The sequence below is a fragment of the Canis aureus genome, chromosome 29 (genome assembly GCF_053574225.1).
Source record: "Canis aureus isolate CA01 chromosome 29, VMU_Caureus_v.1.0, whole genome shotgun sequence".
Classification (NCBI taxonomy): domain Eukaryota; kingdom Metazoa; phylum Chordata; class Mammalia; order Carnivora; family Canidae; genus Canis; species Canis aureus.
In genome coordinates, this window is record NC_135639.1 from 32,159,971 (window position 1) to 32,181,097 (window position 21,127).

At 38.6% G+C, this 21,127-nt stretch overlaps 1 protein-coding gene across 3 annotated transcripts in view; it reads left to right on the forward strand.

Moving 5' to 3' along the window:
• The first annotated feature begins 67 nt into the window (after positions 1–67).
• The window catches only part of TCTN3 (tectonic family member 3), a 29,974-nt gene continuing 8,914 nt past the window's right edge, over positions 68–21,127 (forward strand). Inside the window, exons 1-14 of one of the 3 annotated variants that reach the window (XM_077878246.1) lie at positions 68–432; positions 596–719; positions 1,220–1,338; positions 2,426–2,553; positions 2,791–2,899; positions 3,045–3,160; positions 3,637–3,672; positions 4,568–4,648; positions 5,696–5,821; positions 6,862–6,969; positions 7,410–7,504; positions 7,800–7,953; positions 11,151–11,288; positions 20,527–21,019. In XM_077878246.1, coding sequence (XP_077734372.1) covers positions 177–432; positions 596–719; positions 1,220–1,338; positions 2,426–2,553; positions 2,791–2,899; positions 3,045–3,160; positions 3,637–3,672; positions 4,568–4,648; positions 5,696–5,821; positions 6,862–6,969; positions 7,410–7,504; positions 7,800–7,953; positions 11,151–11,288; positions 20,527–20,736 — 1,800 coding nt within the window. In that variant the 5' untranslated portion in view covers positions 68–176 and the 3' untranslated portion in view covers positions 20,737–21,019. Of the gene's footprint in view, positions 433–595; positions 720–1,219; positions 1,339–2,425; positions 2,554–2,790; positions 2,900–3,044; positions 3,161–3,636; positions 3,673–4,567; positions 4,649–5,695; positions 5,822–6,861; positions 6,970–7,409; positions 7,505–7,799; positions 7,954–11,150; positions 11,289–20,526; positions 21,020–21,127 lie in introns of those variants that run through there. The other 2 variants (XM_077878245.1, XM_077878247.1) reach the window with 2 other exon arrangements.

The following is a 21,127-nucleotide window of genomic DNA, read 5'->3' on the forward strand; positions in this document are numbered from 1 at the left end:
CTTCCTATTGGCTGAAGAGCTCTCGGCCGTCGCTCTGAGCCAATGAGCGGATGCATGCGGATGACGTCACACGAGATGCGCCTCCTCCCCTCCACCCTCTAGCCGAGCGCCTGGCGACCGCCGCGGCCCACTTTAAACTCGTGGGGGTCTCGACTGCCCCTTGTGCAGTTCGCCCCATGTGTACTTCGCAGCTGGAGCTGCTGCAGGTGTTCTTCCTGATGCTCCCCGGGGGCGTCTGGCCTCAGCCCGCTTCCTCTCCTTCAGCGCCTGTGCCCACCCCTTCGGACGCGGGGCCGGGGTCGCCGGGCGGGACCCTTCAGTCCTCCTCGGAGGGGTCTGAAACTCCGTGGCCTGTACCTGGGATCTCTACGTTGGGCCCTACGGCCGTGACCCTCTCTGCACCTGGGAATGGAACCGTACACCTGTTGCCAGGTGAGGGGAGGAGATGTGGGGATGGAAACCACTGGCTTAGAGATAAAATTCTGTGGACAAAGTGAATTCCGCAGAGTGAGGAGGGGGGCTGTCGGCAGAGGGGGTTCGCGCTTGGAAGTTTGGGAACCCTCATCCCATCCTCTGCTCTGCGTTGTCTTCATAGCCTTACCTGTCTGTGTCTGTGACTTGACTCCTGGTACCTGCGACATAAATTGCTGCTGCGACAAGGACTGCTATCTTCTGCACCCGAGAACGGTTTTTTCCTTCTGCCTTCCAGGCAGCGTGAGGTGAGCTGCCGTGTGCCGGATGAATACTAAAGGAGATTGGGACCCTAGGATAGGTCATATCTGGAACTAAGAAGAGTTGCCTTTCCTGCCTCCCGCCCCGCTTCCGCTTCTATAAGTGGAATTACTTTGGTTTTTCCCAGGAGTGAAGTTCCCCCTTGGATTCTCTAGAGCAGGGCTGTCCGATAGAACAGGACCTCTTTGCTGTCCTATGGCTGCCCGAGGAGGCTTCTCCTAGACATCGACGGTCCGCCGTGCCGCACCTTTTTGGACCTAACGCTCCGCTTCTAAATTATTTTTTTTAATTTTTATTTATTTATGATAGTCACACAGAGAGAGAGAGAGAGGCAGGCTCCATGCACTGGGAGCCCGATGTGGGATTCGATTCGGGGTCTCCAGGATCGCGCCCTGGGCCAAAGGCAGGCGCTAAACCGCTGCGCCACCCAGGGATCCCTAACGCTCCGCTTCTAAATGTGTCTGTTCTTCATCCTGTTTACTCTCAGGTCTTCAAGTTGGATGTGTGTGGACAACTCTCTTATCTTCAGGAGTAATTCCCCATTTCCTTCAAGGGTTTTCATGGATTCAAGTGGAATTAAGCAGTTTTGTGTCCTTGCGAACAACTGTGAGTAGAAATGTGTTGGCTGTTCTTCTTGTTACCTAACATTTGTTGAAAATTGGCTTTGTGTCTGGATTTTTGTTTTTAAACTTTTCTGTTGTCTTTGAGTTTCTGTCATCTGCCCTCTTCTACCTCTCCACCTGCCCCCTCTCTTTTATTAGTGAACATTTGCAATTTTTTATGCCCTATTGGCTGTGGATCAGAAAACCCATACAGAACTTTAATTTCAGTCATTCCTGTTAGCTGTAAGGAGATGGCTGCAGGAATTTGAATAGATTTTTATACTGTTATAATAGAAGTTATAGAATCGTTACAGAATATACCTCATTGGAGTGTCTGAAATTTTAAATGTAGAAAGTATGAAGTGAAAGGAGAAAAATATAAACCAATTCATATACTTGAGAGATGGAAACATTATTAGGAATGGCAAGTTGAAGTTTAAAAGAAGCAGGAAGGAGAAGACAGATTGAATGTTAACTCCAGCTTTGCCATGTCCTGACAGAAACAGTACTATTTTGTTGTACTAGAGATTCATCTGGTATGGGGCAAATGTGAGCAATTTTGGACCTTCTGTTTTCATCACAGATTGCTAATCACTCACTTTCCTGGCATTAGGCAGTTGGAACTGCTTGGCATTCATTGGCCATATTCTTATCTTAGATCTTTTTTTTTATTTTTTAAGATTTTATTTATTCATGAGAGACACAGAGGGAGGGGCAGAGACACAGGCAGAGGGAGATGCAGGGACCCTGCTCCCTCTTAGATCTTAATAAAAAACAATAGTTCTTTTAACATATTACATATGTAGTAGGTGATAAAATCAGAATTTTTATCTTTGCAAGTGGAGTGTTACCGAGTCTTCTGCGGAAATGTTCTAAAACTTAATCTGAGTAGTAAGAATAAAAGTATAGTAATATGTAAAAATTCTTTTGAATTTACACTTAAGATGAGTGCATTTGCAAACTTTGTTGTGTGTGTATTATGCCCCAGTCAGGATACTTTTTAAAAGCATTTACTTGGTGTACCAGATATTTTTAAATAAATGTTTTTCTTTTATCTAAACTTATTTTTCTCTTAAAAAAAAACATTTCAGCAAAATTAAACTATTTCCAGAAGCTCCAGAAGGTCAACGCAACCCACTTCGAGGCCCTGGCTACAGAGTTTGGAGGGGGATCGTTCACTTCAACAATCCAAACCCAGTCCCCACCACCTCATTACAGGGTGAGCCTAGAGATAGGGATGGGATTGTTATGTGTATTTTCCCTCATGGCTGACAGTTGACCCTGGTGTCTTTGAGGTACCCCGCCCCTTCAACTAGGTCAACCATTGTCAGCTCTTTTAGAAGACAGTATTATCCACATTCACAAGCCCTTGAGTTAATTTTGTTTCTACTTTTTCTTTTCTGGTGGCGTTCATTCCAAGCTCACTGTGAATAAATTTCTACCATACTTTGTTCAGGCTGGGGACCCCATTTTGACTTACTTCCCCGAGTGGTCTGTAATCAGCTTGCTGAGGCAGCCTGCAGGAGTTGGAGCTGGGGGGTTCTGTGCTGAGAGCAATCCTGCTGGTGAGTCTCAAACAGAAGTGCCAGTTTTTTGCTATTTAAAATAGGCTTTCTTAGAAACCGTTTAAAAAGACAGAAAGAGATTGCTTTTCATAAAAATAAAATAGGCATTCTCTTTTATCACTCCCTTAATTCTTTCTGTTCTAAGGTTTCCTGGAGAGTAAAAGTACCACGTGTGCTCGCTTCTTCAAGAATCTGACAAGTAGCTGCACCTCAGATCCAGCTCTCAATGCTGCCTCTTACTATAACTTCACAGTCTTGAAGGTGGTATCCCTTCCCTCCCTGCCGTCACCATTGGGGATATAAAGTCAGCATGCTTTCTGCTATTGTGTTGTGGAAAAGGCACTGAACTGAAAGTCAGAATGCCTAAGAACTACATAAAAAACTGGGCCCAGAAGCCCCATCTAAAGAAAGATGAAAGAGGTGGGAGATACACATCTGGGTTAAGAGATTTATCCTCCTGGCTAATGAGATTGGCTTGAGAGAGTGTCAGGGTATAACATTTCACTATTTCACCAAAACCTCTTGCTTTTGCCATTCAAGTAGAGCTCTGCTCAGAGTAGGTGTGTTGCTGCCCAACCTCCCCTCAGCTTTACTCATAGCGTTTTAGTATAAAGAAGAATCAGAAGAGAAGAATCTAATATGTTGATTTTTCCTCCCCACATGTGAAACCACAAGCTCCTGGAGGTTTTCTCTGAAGTGTATGCACACTCATGATTCTTGCTGTCCTCTTATTCTAGGTTCCAAGAGGTATGACTGATCTGCAGAATATGAAGGTAAGACACTGTTTATCAGGGAAAAGGAGGAAGACTATTTGGTCCCTTTGCATCAGAGGCAATTTCAGTCTGGACTGTAATTGTGAAAGGAAGTCTATTATGTGTGATGTATCAAACTGTTAAGTGCAAATCCAAAACATTGTTTTCCCGTGTATGTTCTATATGATTAATAAGCACCACATGAAATAAAATATGTTAGATAAGTTTGTGAAACATTGGGTTACGTAAAATTAAATACTATAGCGTGGACTTCCTAGAGTCTTTATTGTGCTAAAGGGACTTGATACTCTCCAAGAGGGGAATATCGGATATGATATTTCTAAAATTTTTTTTTTTTTTTTTTAATTTTTATTTATTTATGATAGTCACACAGAGAGAGAGAGAGAGAAGCAGAGACACAGGCAGAGGGAGAAGCAGGCTCCATGCACTGGGAGCCCGACGTGGGATTCGATCCCGGGTCTCCAGGATCGCGCCCTGGGCCAAAGGCAGGCGCCAAACCGCTGCGCCACCCAGGGATCCCATATTTCTAAAATTTAATTGGGGGTGCCTCACTGGATCAGTAGAGCTTGCAACTCTTAATCTTGGGGTTGTGAGTTCAAGCCCCACATGGAGTGTAGACTTTTATTACTTAAAATAAAAAGTTAAGAAAAAACCCACAAAAATTTGTGAAATTTATTTGACCATGGAACTTTAATTTTATATGTAGTAGAATTAATGTTCTGAGAAATATGGTTTTGAGAAGTAATGATTTTTTATCTTAAGGTGTAGGCTGGCAATGGAAGGAGAGAGGAAGGCGGTGATCAAAAATGAAAAATACTCATTTCAGCGTAATATGTAGCTAGGAGAGAAAACACTGCTTTCGATTTCAGTTGATTTGCTTCTTTTCCCTTGCTAGTTCCAGGTTCCTGTAACCCTTGTCTCACAAGCTGGTTCTCCTCTCTTGTCTGGAAACACTTGTCAGAATGTGGTTTCCCAGGTGAGGATGCTGACCTCAGATTCTGGACTGATGTTGATCAACATTATCAGAAGTGCCTCATCTTCTATTAAGTACCAGACCAACCCCACATGAATTTTTGGGTGTGGAACTTAACACGTCAAGAATTGCGCCCATCACCTTCTTCCTTAATCATGTTTCAGTTTCCATTGCTACCATCCTCCAGTATTTCATGTCCAAAATATTACAGTTACTTCTGACTCTTCTTTCTTTACCCATTTGCAGTTTATTGTAGCTCTTATTACATTTTTTCTATTAACAAAATCAGTATCATCTGAAATAGAAGAGTCAACTTCTTGTCCTCCATTCTCCCTTTTGATCACCCTGCAGGAGGAAGAATAACCTTAAGCATCATTTTAAAGAGTGCTTAGAAATCTAATGTTACCTTTAATTGCTTATGACTCCCATCTCCAGCTATTATCTTCATTCATCCTCAGACATTGGAGAGCCAAGGAAACCAGCTGTCCATGCTCCCTCTCCACTCACCTCTGCACACAATCAAAACTCATCTCTCTTCCCTTTCAGTTCTTATCATAAATGAATTTCTCCCATGAACCATTTCAAAGAGCTCTGTCCAGTCTCTTTTTACATCTGTAGATATAATACATAGTCTATCTTTTCATGGTATTTGTGTTTGGCATTTTTAAGATTACTTGTTTAGTTTTACTCATTCAGTTATTTTTTTAATTGAGATATAATTGACATAAAACATCATATTAGTTTTAGATGTACAAAACAATGATTTCATACACGCACATACATGCATATATACACATACACATATATGGTGAAATGATTTCCACAGTAAGTTTAGTTGATATTCATCACCACACAGTTATACATTTTTCCTTGCAATGAGAACTTTTGAGATCTTCTCTCTTGGCAACGTTCAAGTATATAATACTATTGTAAATTATAGTCACTATGCTGTACCCTCATTCAGTTATAATAAAACTCTTCAAGACAGAAAATCTGTATAATTGGCCCATTGAATAATTTTTATTAATTCATTCTACTTTTGTATTTCAGGTCATCTATGAGATAGAAACCAATGGGACTTTGGGAATCCAGAAAGTCTCTGTCAGTTTTGGACAAACCAACCTGACTATCAAGCCAGGCACTTCCTTACAGCAACACTTTCTCATTCGCTTCAGGGTTAGGGCCCTTTTTCTATAGGGGATTAAGAGGGGAGGAAATACTGGATTAGAAATAGTTCCTGTGCTTCTATGATGCATGAAAAATAGATTAAGAATATGAAGGCCTAGGGATCCATGCCCAGCCTTAAAAAAAAAAAAAAAACATGAAGGCCTAGTTCAGTTTGTTAGTTGAGGCCTCAACATTTAGTATTTGATAATTTAACTGCAAGTGATAGAGATTCAACAATGTTTATTCAGTAATATTTTCTCTGATTATCTGGCCCCCCAATGAAGCAGGACTTTAGTCTCAAATCCAAACTTGTTCTTTAAATAAGTCACTTTGAATCATAAATTCAGTGAACCTCCCACAGAAATTCTTAAACCAGCTTTTTTTCATATTTCTGGGCATTCAGCAGGTTTTTGTTTGTTTTTCACTTTTACTCTTTATATTTCTCATTTGAGTTTATGTGCTTATAATGAATTTTTGCCTGTATGTATTTATGAATATGTCAAAATATAATGTGATGGCATTAGACATTTTATTCATTTCCCACTTAATCTAACTTTCCAATCTTGATCACTATGTTTTGGCTTTCTTCTTTTTGAACCCAGCAGAATCTGGTTTCTTCTCAACTCTGCCCTCAAATGATCAACCAAATCTCATGTCTCTCAGAGTTGGTCTCTGGAACATCTGTAGTTCATTAAAAAATATTTTAAATTATGTTTAAATTCCTCTTATTTCATCCAGGCTGAACATAGCCCTCAATTGATAGTAATTTTGGAGAAACGGAGTTGGTTGATCCTTGGTTGTAATCCTTGGTAGAAGTAGCATGTAGTAATTTCAATTTTCAGATCACTCACAATCTATTTTAGTGAATAAAAGTAAAATACGGAAGCTTTGCAAGAAATTTCTGCAGTATGCTTAACTGTGGAAGGGAGCCAGAGTGTTCAGTGCAGCTAACTTACTTCATTGCCATAAAGAAGGGTATGAAGCCAAGCAGTGGAAGGTGGGAGAGCATGCTTTTCTCTGTAAGGGCCTTTCTTTCACTCTTTCTGCAGGCTTTTCAACAGAACAAAGCTGCTTCTCTTACTAGTCTTAGAAGTGGGAATCCTGGCTATATTGTTGGGAAGCCACTTTTGGCCCTAACTGGTGATATAAGTCACTCTGTATCCTTTTTGTAGCTGGGTAGCCTGTTGCAGCCTAATGAGAAAAGCTGCAGCTGCTGATCTTTTGGGTTTCGCAGTTCTGAGGTCCCCTGAGTTTGTAGATATTCAGGATTTTCTTTACCCAACCATTAATAAACTATGTTTTCAGAATTGTTACTAAACAAAGGCTGTAGATGCATGTTAAACTGGCTGAAGGTAAAGGATCATGACTCATTTCTGTTTGCTTTAATGAAATATTTATATACTGCTATGTGGTTAGCCATTTTTGGGAGAACAGTTACTGTCTGTGTTTTTTAATTACTAGAGGGAAAAAAATTTGTGACTTGAACAATGTTATGACATTGGTAAAATAAAGTGTTAAGGAAACAAGAGCATAGATTTTCCAGTCTGCCTTCTTTTTATTCCGTTATACTCTCCTTGACCATTTTTTTCCACCTCAGATCACCCTCATGAAAAGTAAGGGTGATGGAATTTGCTCTGTTAAGAGACATGAAGTACAATTTGGAGTGAATGCAATATCTGGATGCAAGTTCAGGTAATTCTTTGCTTCTTCATCATTTCCCATAATTTTGTCTCTGTAGGGAATATGTTGATGTAACAACTTTTATATTTTGAATGACAGTGCTAGTTAGAAGTAGTTTTATAATCTAAATAATATTAATATTGCTAAAAAATAAAAAATAAAAAAATATTAATATTGCTAAAAGTTTTCTGACCGTCTTTTTTATCTAATAGGATTATTTTCTCCAATTTATTTTATAATACTATTTTTTAATGTTTGGATTAATATGTTAGCATGGGACTCCAGCCTCCGTGGTGTTTCATTTCAGGTTGAAAAAGATGGACTGCAGCCACTTACAGCAGGAGATTTATGAGACTCTTCATGGAAAGACCAGCCCAGAACATGTTGCCATCTTTGGTAATGCTGACCCAGCCCAAAAGAGAGAGTGGATGCGGATTCTCAGCAGGAACTGCAGTGTTTCAGTAAGGAGAGAAATACACATTCTCACAAAGATTCACTTTCCCCATTTGTGTGTAAACTATGGATATTAAAATTAAAACCAACCCTGTTTCTGTAGATGATGTAACTCTCATAGAAGGAAGATAATATAGTTGTCATAAAAGGAAGAATACAAGAAATCATGCCCATTTGAAGTCATTATTTCAGGTTAGGTTTATACCTAACTTATTTTCCTTACTTGGAAAAAAAAATTAAAGGCAGAAAAATACTTGAAGGGAGAGATTATTCTGTGGTTCAAAATCAACTTACTCATAAGAGAAAAATTTATTTCATATGTATTTCAAATATTCTCTTATATTCCTGAATGATGGTCAACACAGATTCTTTCAGATTGAAATTGTATTCTTTCTGTTATAGAAGTTTACATATTTACATTTAATAAAAATACATTATCAGATTAAAAAAATCAAACCATGTATAATGGTATTAAATGAAGAATAAAAACCCCAAGACCCCCTGCCATGGAAAGAGCCGCACTTAGCTATTTCTGTTTTTAATTTTTCTGGTGGCCTCTAGATCCATTTTAACAGGTATATCTCTTGACCAGCCCAGGTGAAATAAGTAAATCTACTGTACTAGTCTGTCTTCTTTCTCTTTTGCTTACCCCCTATCTCCTCACTTTAGTCAGCCATACTAAATTTAATTTTCCTTTCTAATTTTAAATTATTTTTCTGTATAAGTAATGCATACACTTGGCTCAAAATTCATAAAGTACAAAATAAAAATCTCTCTCGCAAATAGTTCTTCCCTCCCACATAGACAACTGAAATTAGATCCCGCATAGTCACACAAGTAAATACTCAGGTACTTTTTTTTATTCAAATGATATAATATCATAAACACTGCTCTGCTACCTTGCTTTTTTCCACTTGATCTTAGAGTTTCTTCTTTATCAGTACATAATATGTGTCCTCATTCTTTGGGTAATATAGCTGCATAGTATTCTACTACATGGATGAACCAGAATTTTTTAGCCAGAGTTTTTGGTGGACATTCAGGTTGTTTGCAGTCTTTTGCTATTATACACAATGCGACATTTTGTATTTTGTAACCTCGTTCAGGCACCATTTTGTACATTAGAGAATAAACCTATATGATAACTTCTAGAATTGCCAGATCAAAGGTATATGGATTTAAATTTTTAATAATTTCAGTTTATTACCCATACATAAAATTTACAGTCCCATCATTCATCTGTGAGACCACTTTTTCCTTCTACTCTCATCAACACTATGTCATGAAACTTTTTAATCTTTTTTCATAAGTGAAAAATAGTATCCCAGTATAGTCTTAGTCTTCTCTTACTGTAAGATTATTTTGACATATAGTTGAACAGTTTGTATTTTATTCACTATTATCTATTTATATTCCTTGCCCATTTTTATCGAATTACTAGTCTTATTTACAGGAAATGAGAAATGGACCTTTTTCTGTGGTATGATTTGCAGATTTTTTTTTCCAGTTTGTCATTTGTCTTTTGACTTTGTTTCTGGTTTGGTTTTGGTTTTGGTCTTTTGCCATGTGGATACTGATTTTTCTATTGTGAGAGATATCAATTTATATTTTTTAACCTTTCAGTTTTGGTTCAGACTTTGAAAGGCCTTTCTTCTTAGTGATTATTTTGGAAGTGCCCTTCTCCCCTTCACCAGCACTGTTATGACAACCACTGAGCCACCCAGGCATCCCTAGGATGGCTATACTTAGGAAGACAAACACTAACAAGTGCTGTCAATAATGTGGAGAAACTGGAACCTTCACACATTGTTGGCAGAACTGCAGATGGTGTGGCCACTTTGAGAAACAGTTTGATAGTTCCTGAATAAAATTAACTTAAGGGGCAGCCCAGGTGCCTCAGCAGTTTAGCACCGCCTTCAGCTCAGGGCCTGATCCTGGAGACCCGGGATTGAGTCCCATGTCAGGCTCCCTGCATGGAGCCTGCCTCTCTCTCTGCCTGTGTCTCTGCCTCTCTCTCTCTCTCTCTCTTTCATGAATAAATAAAATCTTTAAAAATAAATAAAGTAAACTTAAATATGATCTGTCTCCCCCATTCCTAGTTTATATGTTATTGCCAGAATCTGAGCCTTACTATAAAAAGGTTTAAGATGGGCAGCTCGGGTGGCTCAGCAGTTTAGCACCAGCTCCAGCCCAGGGCATGATCCTGGAGACCCAGGATTGAGTCCCACGTCAGACTTCCTGCATGGAGCCTGTTTCTCCCTCTGCCTGTGTCTCTGCCTCTCTCTCTCTCTGTGTCTCTCATGAATAAATAAATAAAATCTTAAAAAAAAAAAATATGAGGCCGGAAAAACACAGGCATATTTGAGGATAGTTTGTATCTGCTAAGTTATAGTAACTCACTTCTGTCAATCCTTCTTACTTCTTGGAATTAATCCTCCTAGAGTCATACTGCTTGGTTGGACTTCATTATCAAACTCTGAAATGTCTTCTTTAACCTTTCACTGCTTCTGTGTCCAAATCCTTTGCTTTACTCAAGTGGTCTGCTCAAGGCCAGTGCCTTCATCATGCCTGGCACATAGAATACACTCAGTAACTATTACTCAGATTAATCAATGATTGTCCCTCCATGGCATCATGTGCTGTTCTACTTGCACACCTTTTTATATGCCATCTTTCTACCTGAATTTTCCTTTAATCACCATTTCTTCTAGTCAAACATTACTCATCTTAGTCCCACGAAGCCATCCTCAACCAGAAATGGCTGTTACTCCTGGCATTCCACAACACTGACTATGCACCACTCATGGAGCACTACTTATAAGCATTGTATGTGAACTCACATTTTTTAAATCTCTATAATAGTCATTCCCATTTTAGAATAGTAATTTGTTAAGATCCAGGACAATGATATGATCTATTGTGAACTTCTGCATTCTTTTCTCTAAATCCTATTACTTTCTCTGTTACATATAATGTTTAAGAAACAATGGTTACCACGTCGGGCTCCCGGTGCATGGAGCCTGCTTCTCTCTCTGCCTGTGTCTCTGCCCCTCTCTCTCTCTCTCTCTCTCTCTGTGACTATCATAAATAAATAAAAATTAAAAAAAAAAAAAAGAAAGAAACAATGGTTACTTAATGCATGGTAACTGACTATAGGCAATCATCAGCAAGCAATTCAAGCAGATGCTTCTTTACCCTTCTACAGGCTATGCATTGTACTTCCTGCTGTGTCATACCAGTTTCCCTGGAGATCCAGGTATTGTGGGCGTATATAGGCCTCCAGTCCAACCCACAAGCTCATGTGTCAGGAACCCGATTCCTATACCGGTGCCAATCCATAAAGGTAAGTCATGGCTCATAAAGGACCACTAAGCCTCTCAATACCCAGATTGTCTTATCAGCTACATGATAAGCAGACCACTTTAACAATGAGAACCAGTTTATGCTGCCAGCCAACATTTGGTTAGAGTGAGCTGAATAACTCTTTAAGTCAGTCCTTCCTGCCTAGTTATTGAAATTAGCATGTTGTCATGATAAATACAGTCTATATCCTTTTCCCTAGTTTGTTTTCTCTTTTAATTTCCTGAACCTAGTATAGTATAGGTTAATTTCTTTTCAATTATCATACCAGTGTTACTATACCAGTTGATTTAACTACAGAAAACATTTTCCCTAACTATGCATTCACTATGACAGTCACACACTGTCAAAGTCTCTGAGTCTGTTGATAGCTTAAAGATGTTGCTGGGGCTAGTTTATAGTCATCAATTCATGACCGATTGCACTCCATTAAAATAAATAATTTTACTATGTAGTAAACATCTACCTGTTATTTATGATATGTATTAACATCTGCCTTGATTTTAGTATCAAAATTATTACCTGTAAGTCATTGCATTGACATCACAGAAAATAAATAAACTAGAGACTACATGTAGGCCAGAAATAAAATATCTTTAGCTCCTTCTTACAACAGTGTTGAGTACCTTAGCACTTACCTACAAATAGTGTTAATACTCAGGTTACCAGAACCTTTGAGAGCATTCCATTTTTCTCTGTATTGGTTTACTGAATAAAATAGCCCTATTTCTAATAGATTCTACCCTTCTAATCTGTTACAGATTCTACACTGAATATATTGTTTTGTTTTTCTAAACTGTATATTTGGAAGAACCTGTATAGTTTAGGAAGATACCCACAGGACTATTCTTTTTCTCTCTGAATCTCTGGTTCTCTTAAGCATAGAAGCAACCCAGTGCCTTTCTTGTGTAGATGTTTTAATTGTTATCATTTTCTAGTATTTAGTAGAGGTTAGCTTTTTGGTTAGTTTTCCCCCTCTACAAAATCACCTTACAGTCATTCACATCTTATTGGCTTAAGTGGTTGACAATTGAGAATTTCAGCTGTGCTTCATTCATGTATAACTAAAGACAATATCTATTCCAATCAGGGAACAAAAATTAACTGTGTCGAACTTACTGAGAGGTAGTATGCGATATACAAAATCATGTCCTTTACTTAGGATGATTTAAAGGCTTTGCAAAGGGAATTTTTACTATACAAAAATCTTCACTTTAAGGGCTAACTTGAGAAACTCACAGTCATGAAAGTTGCCATACCCCTATAAATATAAAAGGAGGGCACCCTGGGTGGCTCAGGGGTTTAGCGTCACCTTCAGCCCAGGATGTGATCCTGGAGACCCAGGATCAAGTCCCACATCGGGCTCCTTGCAGGGAGCCTGCTTCTCCCTCTGCCTGTGTCTCTGCCTCTGCCTCTCTCTCTATGTCTTCCATGAATAAATTTCTTGTCATCAAATGATGGTTTCCACTTTTAAATAGAGTGCCCCTTTCACACAACCTATGCCTACCCACCCTTAACCATCCCATTCTCTCATTCGGGTTATCTGCTTAGAGCAGTAAGCATTTATGTTTATGACCATTGGAATGGAGCTGCTCAATGGTCAGTTAAATTTGAACTGAACTATCGGAATGACTTCATCGTACCAATGTAGCATTAGAAACAGTTTAAATTCCTCTCACTATAAAAAGTGAAGTAGCAAAATTTTTGTAAAGTCCCCAAGGGTCCATGCAGGGAGCCCGATGTGGGACTCAATCCCGGGACCCCAATGCCTTGGGCCAAAGGCAGACGCTCAACTGCTGAGCCAGGCATCCCTACAAATCTTTTAAAATAAATGTTACAGGGCAGCCCAGGTAGCTCAGCGGTTTAGCGCCGCCTTCAGCCCAGGGCCTGATCCTGGGGACCTGGGATCGAGTCCCACGTCGGGCTTCCTGCATGGAGCCTGCTTCTCCTTCTGCCTGTCTCTCTCTCTCTCTCTCTCTCTCTCTCTCTCTCTCTGTCTCTCATGAATGAATAAATAAATAAAATCTTAAAAAAAAAACTTAAAGTAAATAAAAATAAAATAATAAAATAAATGTTACATTCTCACAACAAACCCATGAAGTAAATAGGATTTACTAATATAGTACTCTGCTGCTTATAATTTATACTAATTGAGCCTTTAAAGGGATCTTTAAATTAGGGAATGAATGGGCAGCCCAGGTAGCTCAGCGGTTTAGCACCACCTTCAGCCCAGGGTGTGATCCTGGAGACCCAGGATCAAGTCCCATGTCAGGCTCCCTGCATGGAGCCTGCTTCTTCCTCTCCCTGTGTCTGTGCCCCTCTCTCTGTGTGTCTCTCATGAATAAATAAATAAAATCTTAAAAAAGAAAAAAAAGGTTTGGGAGTGAATAAGATACAATATGTCTGCTATCTGAATATAAACATTTTTTAATTTAAAAAGAAAGTTATCTCTAGAAAAAAAAACTACTTTTGCAGAGTTTCTGGATCAGTCAAAACCAAAACAAGTGAATGATAAGAACAATGTAGCATCACAGGATCTAATATTCAGTTCATCTTTATCTTTAAATGGATCATCAAGCTTTTTAGATTATCTAGGAGACCTATTGTCTGCAGTTTAGGGAGCATGGGCATTGAGTCAGTCAGACATAGATCTAAATCAAGTTATTTTATTTCTCTAAATCTAAATTTTCTCATTTATAAAATGGAGTTTAATAATAATACTTCATTGGATTGTGCAGATTAAATGAGATCATAAAAGTAAAACACTTAGCAAATTTCCTAGCACATAGTGAATATTCAGTAAATATTGCTAATCATATCATCACTGCTATTTTTATCATCATAACTTTTTTGGTTCCAAACTTCCATAGAAGTAGTGTATCAAGAAGGTTTCAAGGGCCGCCTGGGTGGCTCAGCGATTGAGCGCCTGTCTTCGGCTCAGGGCATGACCCTGGGGTCCCAGGATTGAGTCCCGCATCGGGCTCCCTGCATGGGGCCTGCTTCTCCCTCTGCCTGTGTCTCTGCCTCTCTCTCTGTCTCTCATGAATAGATAAATAAAATCTTAAAAAAAAAAAAAAAAAGGAAGAAGAAAAAGGTTTCAAGCAAAAAAATCAAAGGTATAAGCAGGCATTAGAGCAGTGTTTTTCAGTCTTTGTTGGCTGTCACCCATGGTAAGAAATATATTTTACAACACAACCCACATTATAGCACACACATATATAAAGCTGACACAAAAGTTTTAGAAAACATTATTTTATGCAACGCACTGTGTGATATTATCTATTCTGTTGTAGTTGATTTTGTTATTTGTTTAATGCTAGACACTAAAGGATCACAATTTGCAATTTGAAAAACACCTTTAGGAGGGGGGAGCCCTGGGTGGCTCAGCAGTTTAGCACCTGCCTTCAGCCCAGGGCCTGATCCAGGAGTCCCAGGATCGAGTCCTGCGTCGGGCTCCCTGCATGGAGCCTGCTTCTTCCTCTGCCTGTGTCTGTCTCTCTCTGTTTATCTCTCATGAATAAACAAATAAAATCTTAAAAAAAAAAAAAAAAAAAGAAAAACACCTTTAGGAAATACATCTCTGACTACATTTTAAAGCTAATTATATTGTATTATTTAATAATTTATTTTATTAATTATAATTAAAAGTTGGCAGTGTTTTATATATCAGTCATAGCATATGCTAGTATAATTGCCAGTCTACCCCCCAGTCTATCATAAAGGTTTTTAATCTTATGGACTCCACTGAGAATCTGTTGAAAGCTGTTCTGCTAGAAAAACGCAAACGTACAATGTCCTTTATATAGTTTCAAGGGATTTATTGATTTCTTAAAACCAGGCTAAGAACTATATTAGGAAAGATAACACTAAACAAAATAAGAATGAAATTTACTGATTTTAGAGATAATTGCTATAAGGGAAAGGGCTAGGAAGTGGCTGGATTAGTAAGGAGTTCTATTTCTCTTACCTGTTGATGTCTTGGAGAATATCACCACCGTTAGATCATTGTGAGAGCCTGTAAAGTTTGTCACTAAAGTCTTCCTTTTTCAATCAAGCACTATTTGCCTCTATCTCTTAATGAATGATAAGACTATAGAATTATTTGGCCCTCTTCCGTATTTCTTTTTTCTTAAGACTTTATTTATTTATTCATGAGAGACACACAGAGAGAGGCAGAGACACAGGCAGAGGTAGAAGCAGGCTCCATGCAGGGAGCCTGATGCAGGACTTGATCCCAGGACCCCAGGATCACAACCTGAGGCAAAGGCAGATGCTCAACCACTGAGCCACCCAGACATCCCTCTTCTGTAGTTCTTTTTTTTTTTTTTTTTTTTTTTTCATGACAGAGAGAGAGATAATGAGAGAGACAGGCAGGCAGAGGGAGAGGCAGGCTACGTGCAGGGAGCCCAATGCCAGACTCCATCCCGGGCCCCCAGGACCAGGCCCCAGGCTGAAGGTGGCGCCAAACCGCTGGGCCACCAGTGGTGCCCCCTCTTCTGTAGTTCTTAATAACCTGTATAGAAGAACCTTACTTAGTTCACTGAGTGTTTTCTTTTTTACATCTTTTTTTAAGAACTTGTGAAAGTTATGCTCACTGTTCTATATGTTAAAATGTATAACCCCTTGAGATATCTCCCTGATACATGATGTTGAACCACATTTACTCTTTAACATATTTGTTTTCTTTAACTCATTTGAAAATCTTATTTCACTGACATCTTTAAAATACTGAGGGAATTTATAATTTTTTGTTGGCTTCTCCCTCAAATATATATTTGGCCCTAAGAAAATATGGAGAAATAATTTTACATTGTCTAGCAGAATACTGTACATAAATAATTCATTATTTTTCAGAAATTATTATTCCTTAATTTCACTTTATTTAAATCATTAGTTCTCATTAAGTCATAGGGTCAACAATGGATATCAGCTTACTTTTTATTTTTATTTTTTTATAAAGAGGTTTATTTATTTATTCATGAGAGACACAGAAAGAGATGCAGAGACACAGGCAGAGGGAGAGGCAGGCTCCCTGCGGGGAGCCCGGTGCAGGACTCAATCCCAGGATCCTGGGATCACGACCTGAACCAAAGGCAGACACTCAACCACTAAGCCACCCAGGTGCCCCTCAGCTTCCTTCTTAAAGATCATGTACTTATCTGAGGAAAATTACCTTTATAATAGGTTTTGTAGTTAAATAAGTTCTAATCATTGTAATAGAAATCATCATACCTAATTGTGTTAGACTAAAAGAGACTCATGAATAAAACAATCAGATGCAGTTCATTTTTTTTTCATTGGTTTCTGATTTGGACAAACATTTGTTTTTTTTGTTGTTTGTTTTTGTTTTTAATTTTTTTTTTAATTTATTTATGATAGTCACAGAGAGAGAGAGAGAGAGAGAGAGAGAGAGGCAGAGACATAGGCAGAGGGAGAAGCAGGCTCCATGCACCGGGAGCCTGATGTGGGACTCCATCCCAGGTCTCCAGGATCGTGCCCTGGGCCAAAGGCAGGCGCCAAACCGCTGCGCCACCCAGGGATCCCCTGGACAAACATTTGTAAATCACATTTTGGAAGAGTTCTGAAACTTGAGTATGGACTATATTTTAGAAAGAAATATTATTAACAGAAAAGGTAGAGTTTCTTTTTTTTTTTTTTTTAAGTTGGTTAGTAAACAGCCTGCCTGCACAATATGATTTCACATGGCTAAAAACATATATGGATGTCTGTGTGTATAAGTCAAGATATAAATGTTAATAGTGGCATTCTTAAAGGTAGAAATATGGTGTTTTTATTTCCCATTTTTACTTACCAGTAGTCTTAACTTTTACATTATGATTTACTGCTTTTGTAATAAATTTTTTGTGTGTGTGATACACTTAAGGTCACTAGAAAAAAACCTAGAAATAACTAGATGTTACTTTAAAGATGAATTTATTCAATTTCACTTACAATAGCTTGAAAAAACATAAAATACTTTGGAACCAATTTAGCAAAAGGTCTGTTCACTATAAAACATTATAGAGAGGGGCACCTGGGTGGCCCAGTCGGTTAAGCAGCTGCCTTCAGCTCAGAGTCCTGTGATCAAGCTCCGCGTTGGGCTCCCTGCGTAATGGAGAGCCTGCTTCTCCCTCTGCTGCTCCCACTCCTTGTGCTTTCTTACTCTCTCTGTCAAATAAATACATAAAAATCTTTAAAAAAACAACACACACATGGAGAGAAATTCCAGGAGACCTAAGAAATGAAGTGATATACCATATTCATGGAGAAGACGCCTCACATTAAAATATCTGTTCCCAAATGGTTCTATAAAATAAATGCAAACCACAGAAAATCCTAGCAGGCATTTTTGCGTAAATTGACAGCCTGCTTCTAAGATTTACATGAAAATGCAAAGGATTTAGACTAACTAAAACAACTTTGAAAAAGAAGAACAAAGTTGGAGGACTTACTCTATTTATTACAGAATATACTCTAAATCTCAGATAGAGTGGTACTGGTATAAGAATAGAAATAGGCCGGTGAGACAAAATAGAGTCCAATGATAGATCCACAAATAAATTCAGTGAGAAAAGGATTTAAAAAAACAAACAGGGGATCCCTGGGTGGCGCAGCGGTTTGGCGCCTGCCTTTGGCCCAGGGCGCGATCCTGGAGACCCAGGATCTAATCCCACGTCAGGCTCCCGGTGCATGGAGCCTGCTTCTCCCTCTGCCTATGTCTCTGCCTCTCTCTCTCTCACTGCGTGCCTATCATAAAAAAAATAAAAATAAAAAAAATAAAAAAAATAAAAAAACAAACAAACGACTGAATAAAACTAGAACTACTGGATGAACATTGGGGAAAAAAGGAATTGACTCCATACACAAAAAGTACTTATTCTTGCATCATAAACCTATATATGAAACCCAGAATTATAAAGCTTTTAAAAGAAACACAGGAGGGATCCCTGGGTGGCGCAGCGGTTTGGCACCTGCCTTTGGCCCAGGGCATGATCCTGGAGACCCGGGATCGAATCCCACGTCGGGCTCCCGGTGCATGGAGCCTGCTTCTCTCTCTGCCTGGGTCTCTGCCTCTCTCTCTCTGTGTGACTATCATAAACAAATAAAAAAAATTAAAAAAAAAAAAAAAAAAAAGAAACACAGGAGAATGTCTTTGTAGATTTGAAGTAGGCAGATATTTCTTAAACAAAAATCATAAGCCATAAAACTAAAAAATTTGACGTATTCGTCTTATCAAAATTTAATATATCTTATCAAAATTTAATATTTATTATTAAATATTTAATTTAATATATCTGAGTGGCTCAGTGATTGAGCATCTGCCTTCAGCTCAGGGTATGATCCCGGGGTCCTCGGATTGAGTCCCGCCTCAGACTCCATGCATGGAGCCTGCTTTCTCCATCTGCCTATGTCTCTGCCTCTCTCTCTGTATCTCTCTTGAATGAATAAATAAAATCTTAAAAAGAAACCTTACAAAGTGTTAAAACAAAATTATTGGTAGTAATTTCCAAAGTAAACATCATAAAATATTATCATTTAAGTAGAAATAAGTCAACCATACATAACAGAACTGGATCCACATTAAAAGAAATGTGCTGACTTGGCTGTGTGTCTTTTGTTTGTTTTGATAAAAGACATATGACCAGACTTTGAGGGTTGAGTTTTTTTTTTCCAGTATTCTTGCTACACATTCACTAGAATGAATTCTCTAATTTTGCTTATATATAACTTTTGAAAAGCAAATAGAAAACTTGGTACTTCAGAATTTATGTGTAACACATTTGTTCTTTAAAAAAAAAAAAAGCCACTTTGTTCTTTGGGGCAGCTAGGTGGCTCAGTGGGTTAAATGTCTGCCTTCAGCTCAAATCATGATCCCAGGGTCCTGTCATTGAGCCCTGAGTCTGGCTCCCTGTTCAGCGGGGAGTCTACTTCTACCCCTCCCTGCTCTCTCTCTCTGTTTCTCTCTCTCAAATAAATAAAATCTTTAAAAACAACAACAACCGTGTTCTTCTTGTGATACTAAAACACAAATTCTAGGGGCACCTGGGTGGCTCAGTGGTTGAGCATCTGCCCTCGGCTCAGGTTGTGATCCTGGGGTCCTGGGATCAAGTCCTGCATCAGGCTCCCCATTGGGAGTCTGCTTCTTCCTCTGCCTATGTCTCTGCCTCTCTCTGTGTCTCTCATGAATAAATAAATAAATCTTAAAAAAAAAATCTAAAATGGATCAATAACATTCAGTAGTATCCAGTGACCAGGCAAGTGCATTCAAGTTCCTTTTAATTACTGGATTGTCTACTAGACTGTATTTGTTCCAAACCTCCACACAATTATGGAGGCGATATTCTTAATACATGAAGAAAAAAAACATTTCACTTGAAATATTAGTTTATAAATATAGGAGGGATGCCTGGGTGGTTCAGCGGTTTCAGCGTCTGCCTTTGGCTCATGGCATGATCCCGGAGTCCTGGGATCAAATCCCACATTGGGCTCCCTGCATGGAGCCTGCTTCTGCTGTGTCTCTGCCTCTCTCTTTCTCTCTCTCTCTCTCTCCCATGAATAAATAAACAAAATCTTTAAATTAATAAATAAAGGAAAGAAGGAGGGAGGGAGGCACAGCCTTTAGGGATTCTAATTATAGTGTTATGAGGAGAATAAAGGGTCAGTCTATAATTGCTGACTATTAAATAGCTATGGCATACTTTCTTCCTTGTGTCTTATTACCTCTTGCTACTTTGTATTAGTTCCTTTTCTCCAAAAATACCTCTACTCATTTGTCAAAGAAAAAAATCTTTATTGAGTGCCTACTTTGTGCCAAGTACTATGGCTGATGCTCTAGGTATGATGCATGGTAAACAAGTAGATATCATCCCTGCCTTACAGAAGGTGCAGGGTGGCAATACTGAAGTAAAATTTAGAAACACTGTTACAAAAAATTCATCAACAGATACTGATAACATAGGCCCAGGTGGGAGCTGTGAGGGCTGCAGAAAGTAGATAGAGTTAGGGATGCCACAGATAGGACTTGACTGCTAGGACATGGAAGTTGAGGAAGAATGAGCCAATGATAATGGATAGTTTTCAGTTTGGGCATTTCATACCCTGTTGAAATAATTTTGCTTTTTGCAATTATTTTTCTGTTTTTCACCCTCCTTTTTTAACTTTAGTGGGTATGCCTGAGGTTTTCTAACCCTTTCTGTTTTGTTTTGTTATGTCTGTTGTAGAAAACTGCTTTCACCCTGCTTGAACCCACTTTGCCTGTAAAGTGCCTGGAAATATACATCTCCCAAATGGCCCTTAACCAATGCCTGAAAGATGCAGGCATAGAAAAACTCAGCCCCCTTGCTTTGGATTGGGATAATACAACTTGTTGGGACTGTGAAACCTACTTTATATTTCCGAGTTCCCCTGCAGATTGGACTAATGCTAGATAATGCTATCATTTATCAAATTAATTAATAGTTGTATAATTTATCAAAATAATATATATATATATGTTTTTAAGGTAAGGAAATGCCAGAAAAGAGGATCTCTTAACAAAAAAATAAAATGCTATATTCCCTCTTGCCTTGCTTCTAAGCAATATTGAATGATTATCTCTTGAATTATGAGTTGTAGGTAATTTATGGACTTCTATTTTGGTGAGTTTAGCTCTTTTTTTTCCTCCTCCCACTACACTCCCAATGTATGTTAAGTAAAAATATTTTATTAAATCAATATTGTGTTTCATTATTATGATTACCTAAATATGCTGAACCAAGTCATTAAATTTTTGTGAAATTTTTTACTTCTGAAATTAGTAATTATCCCGTTTCATTTCTTTAG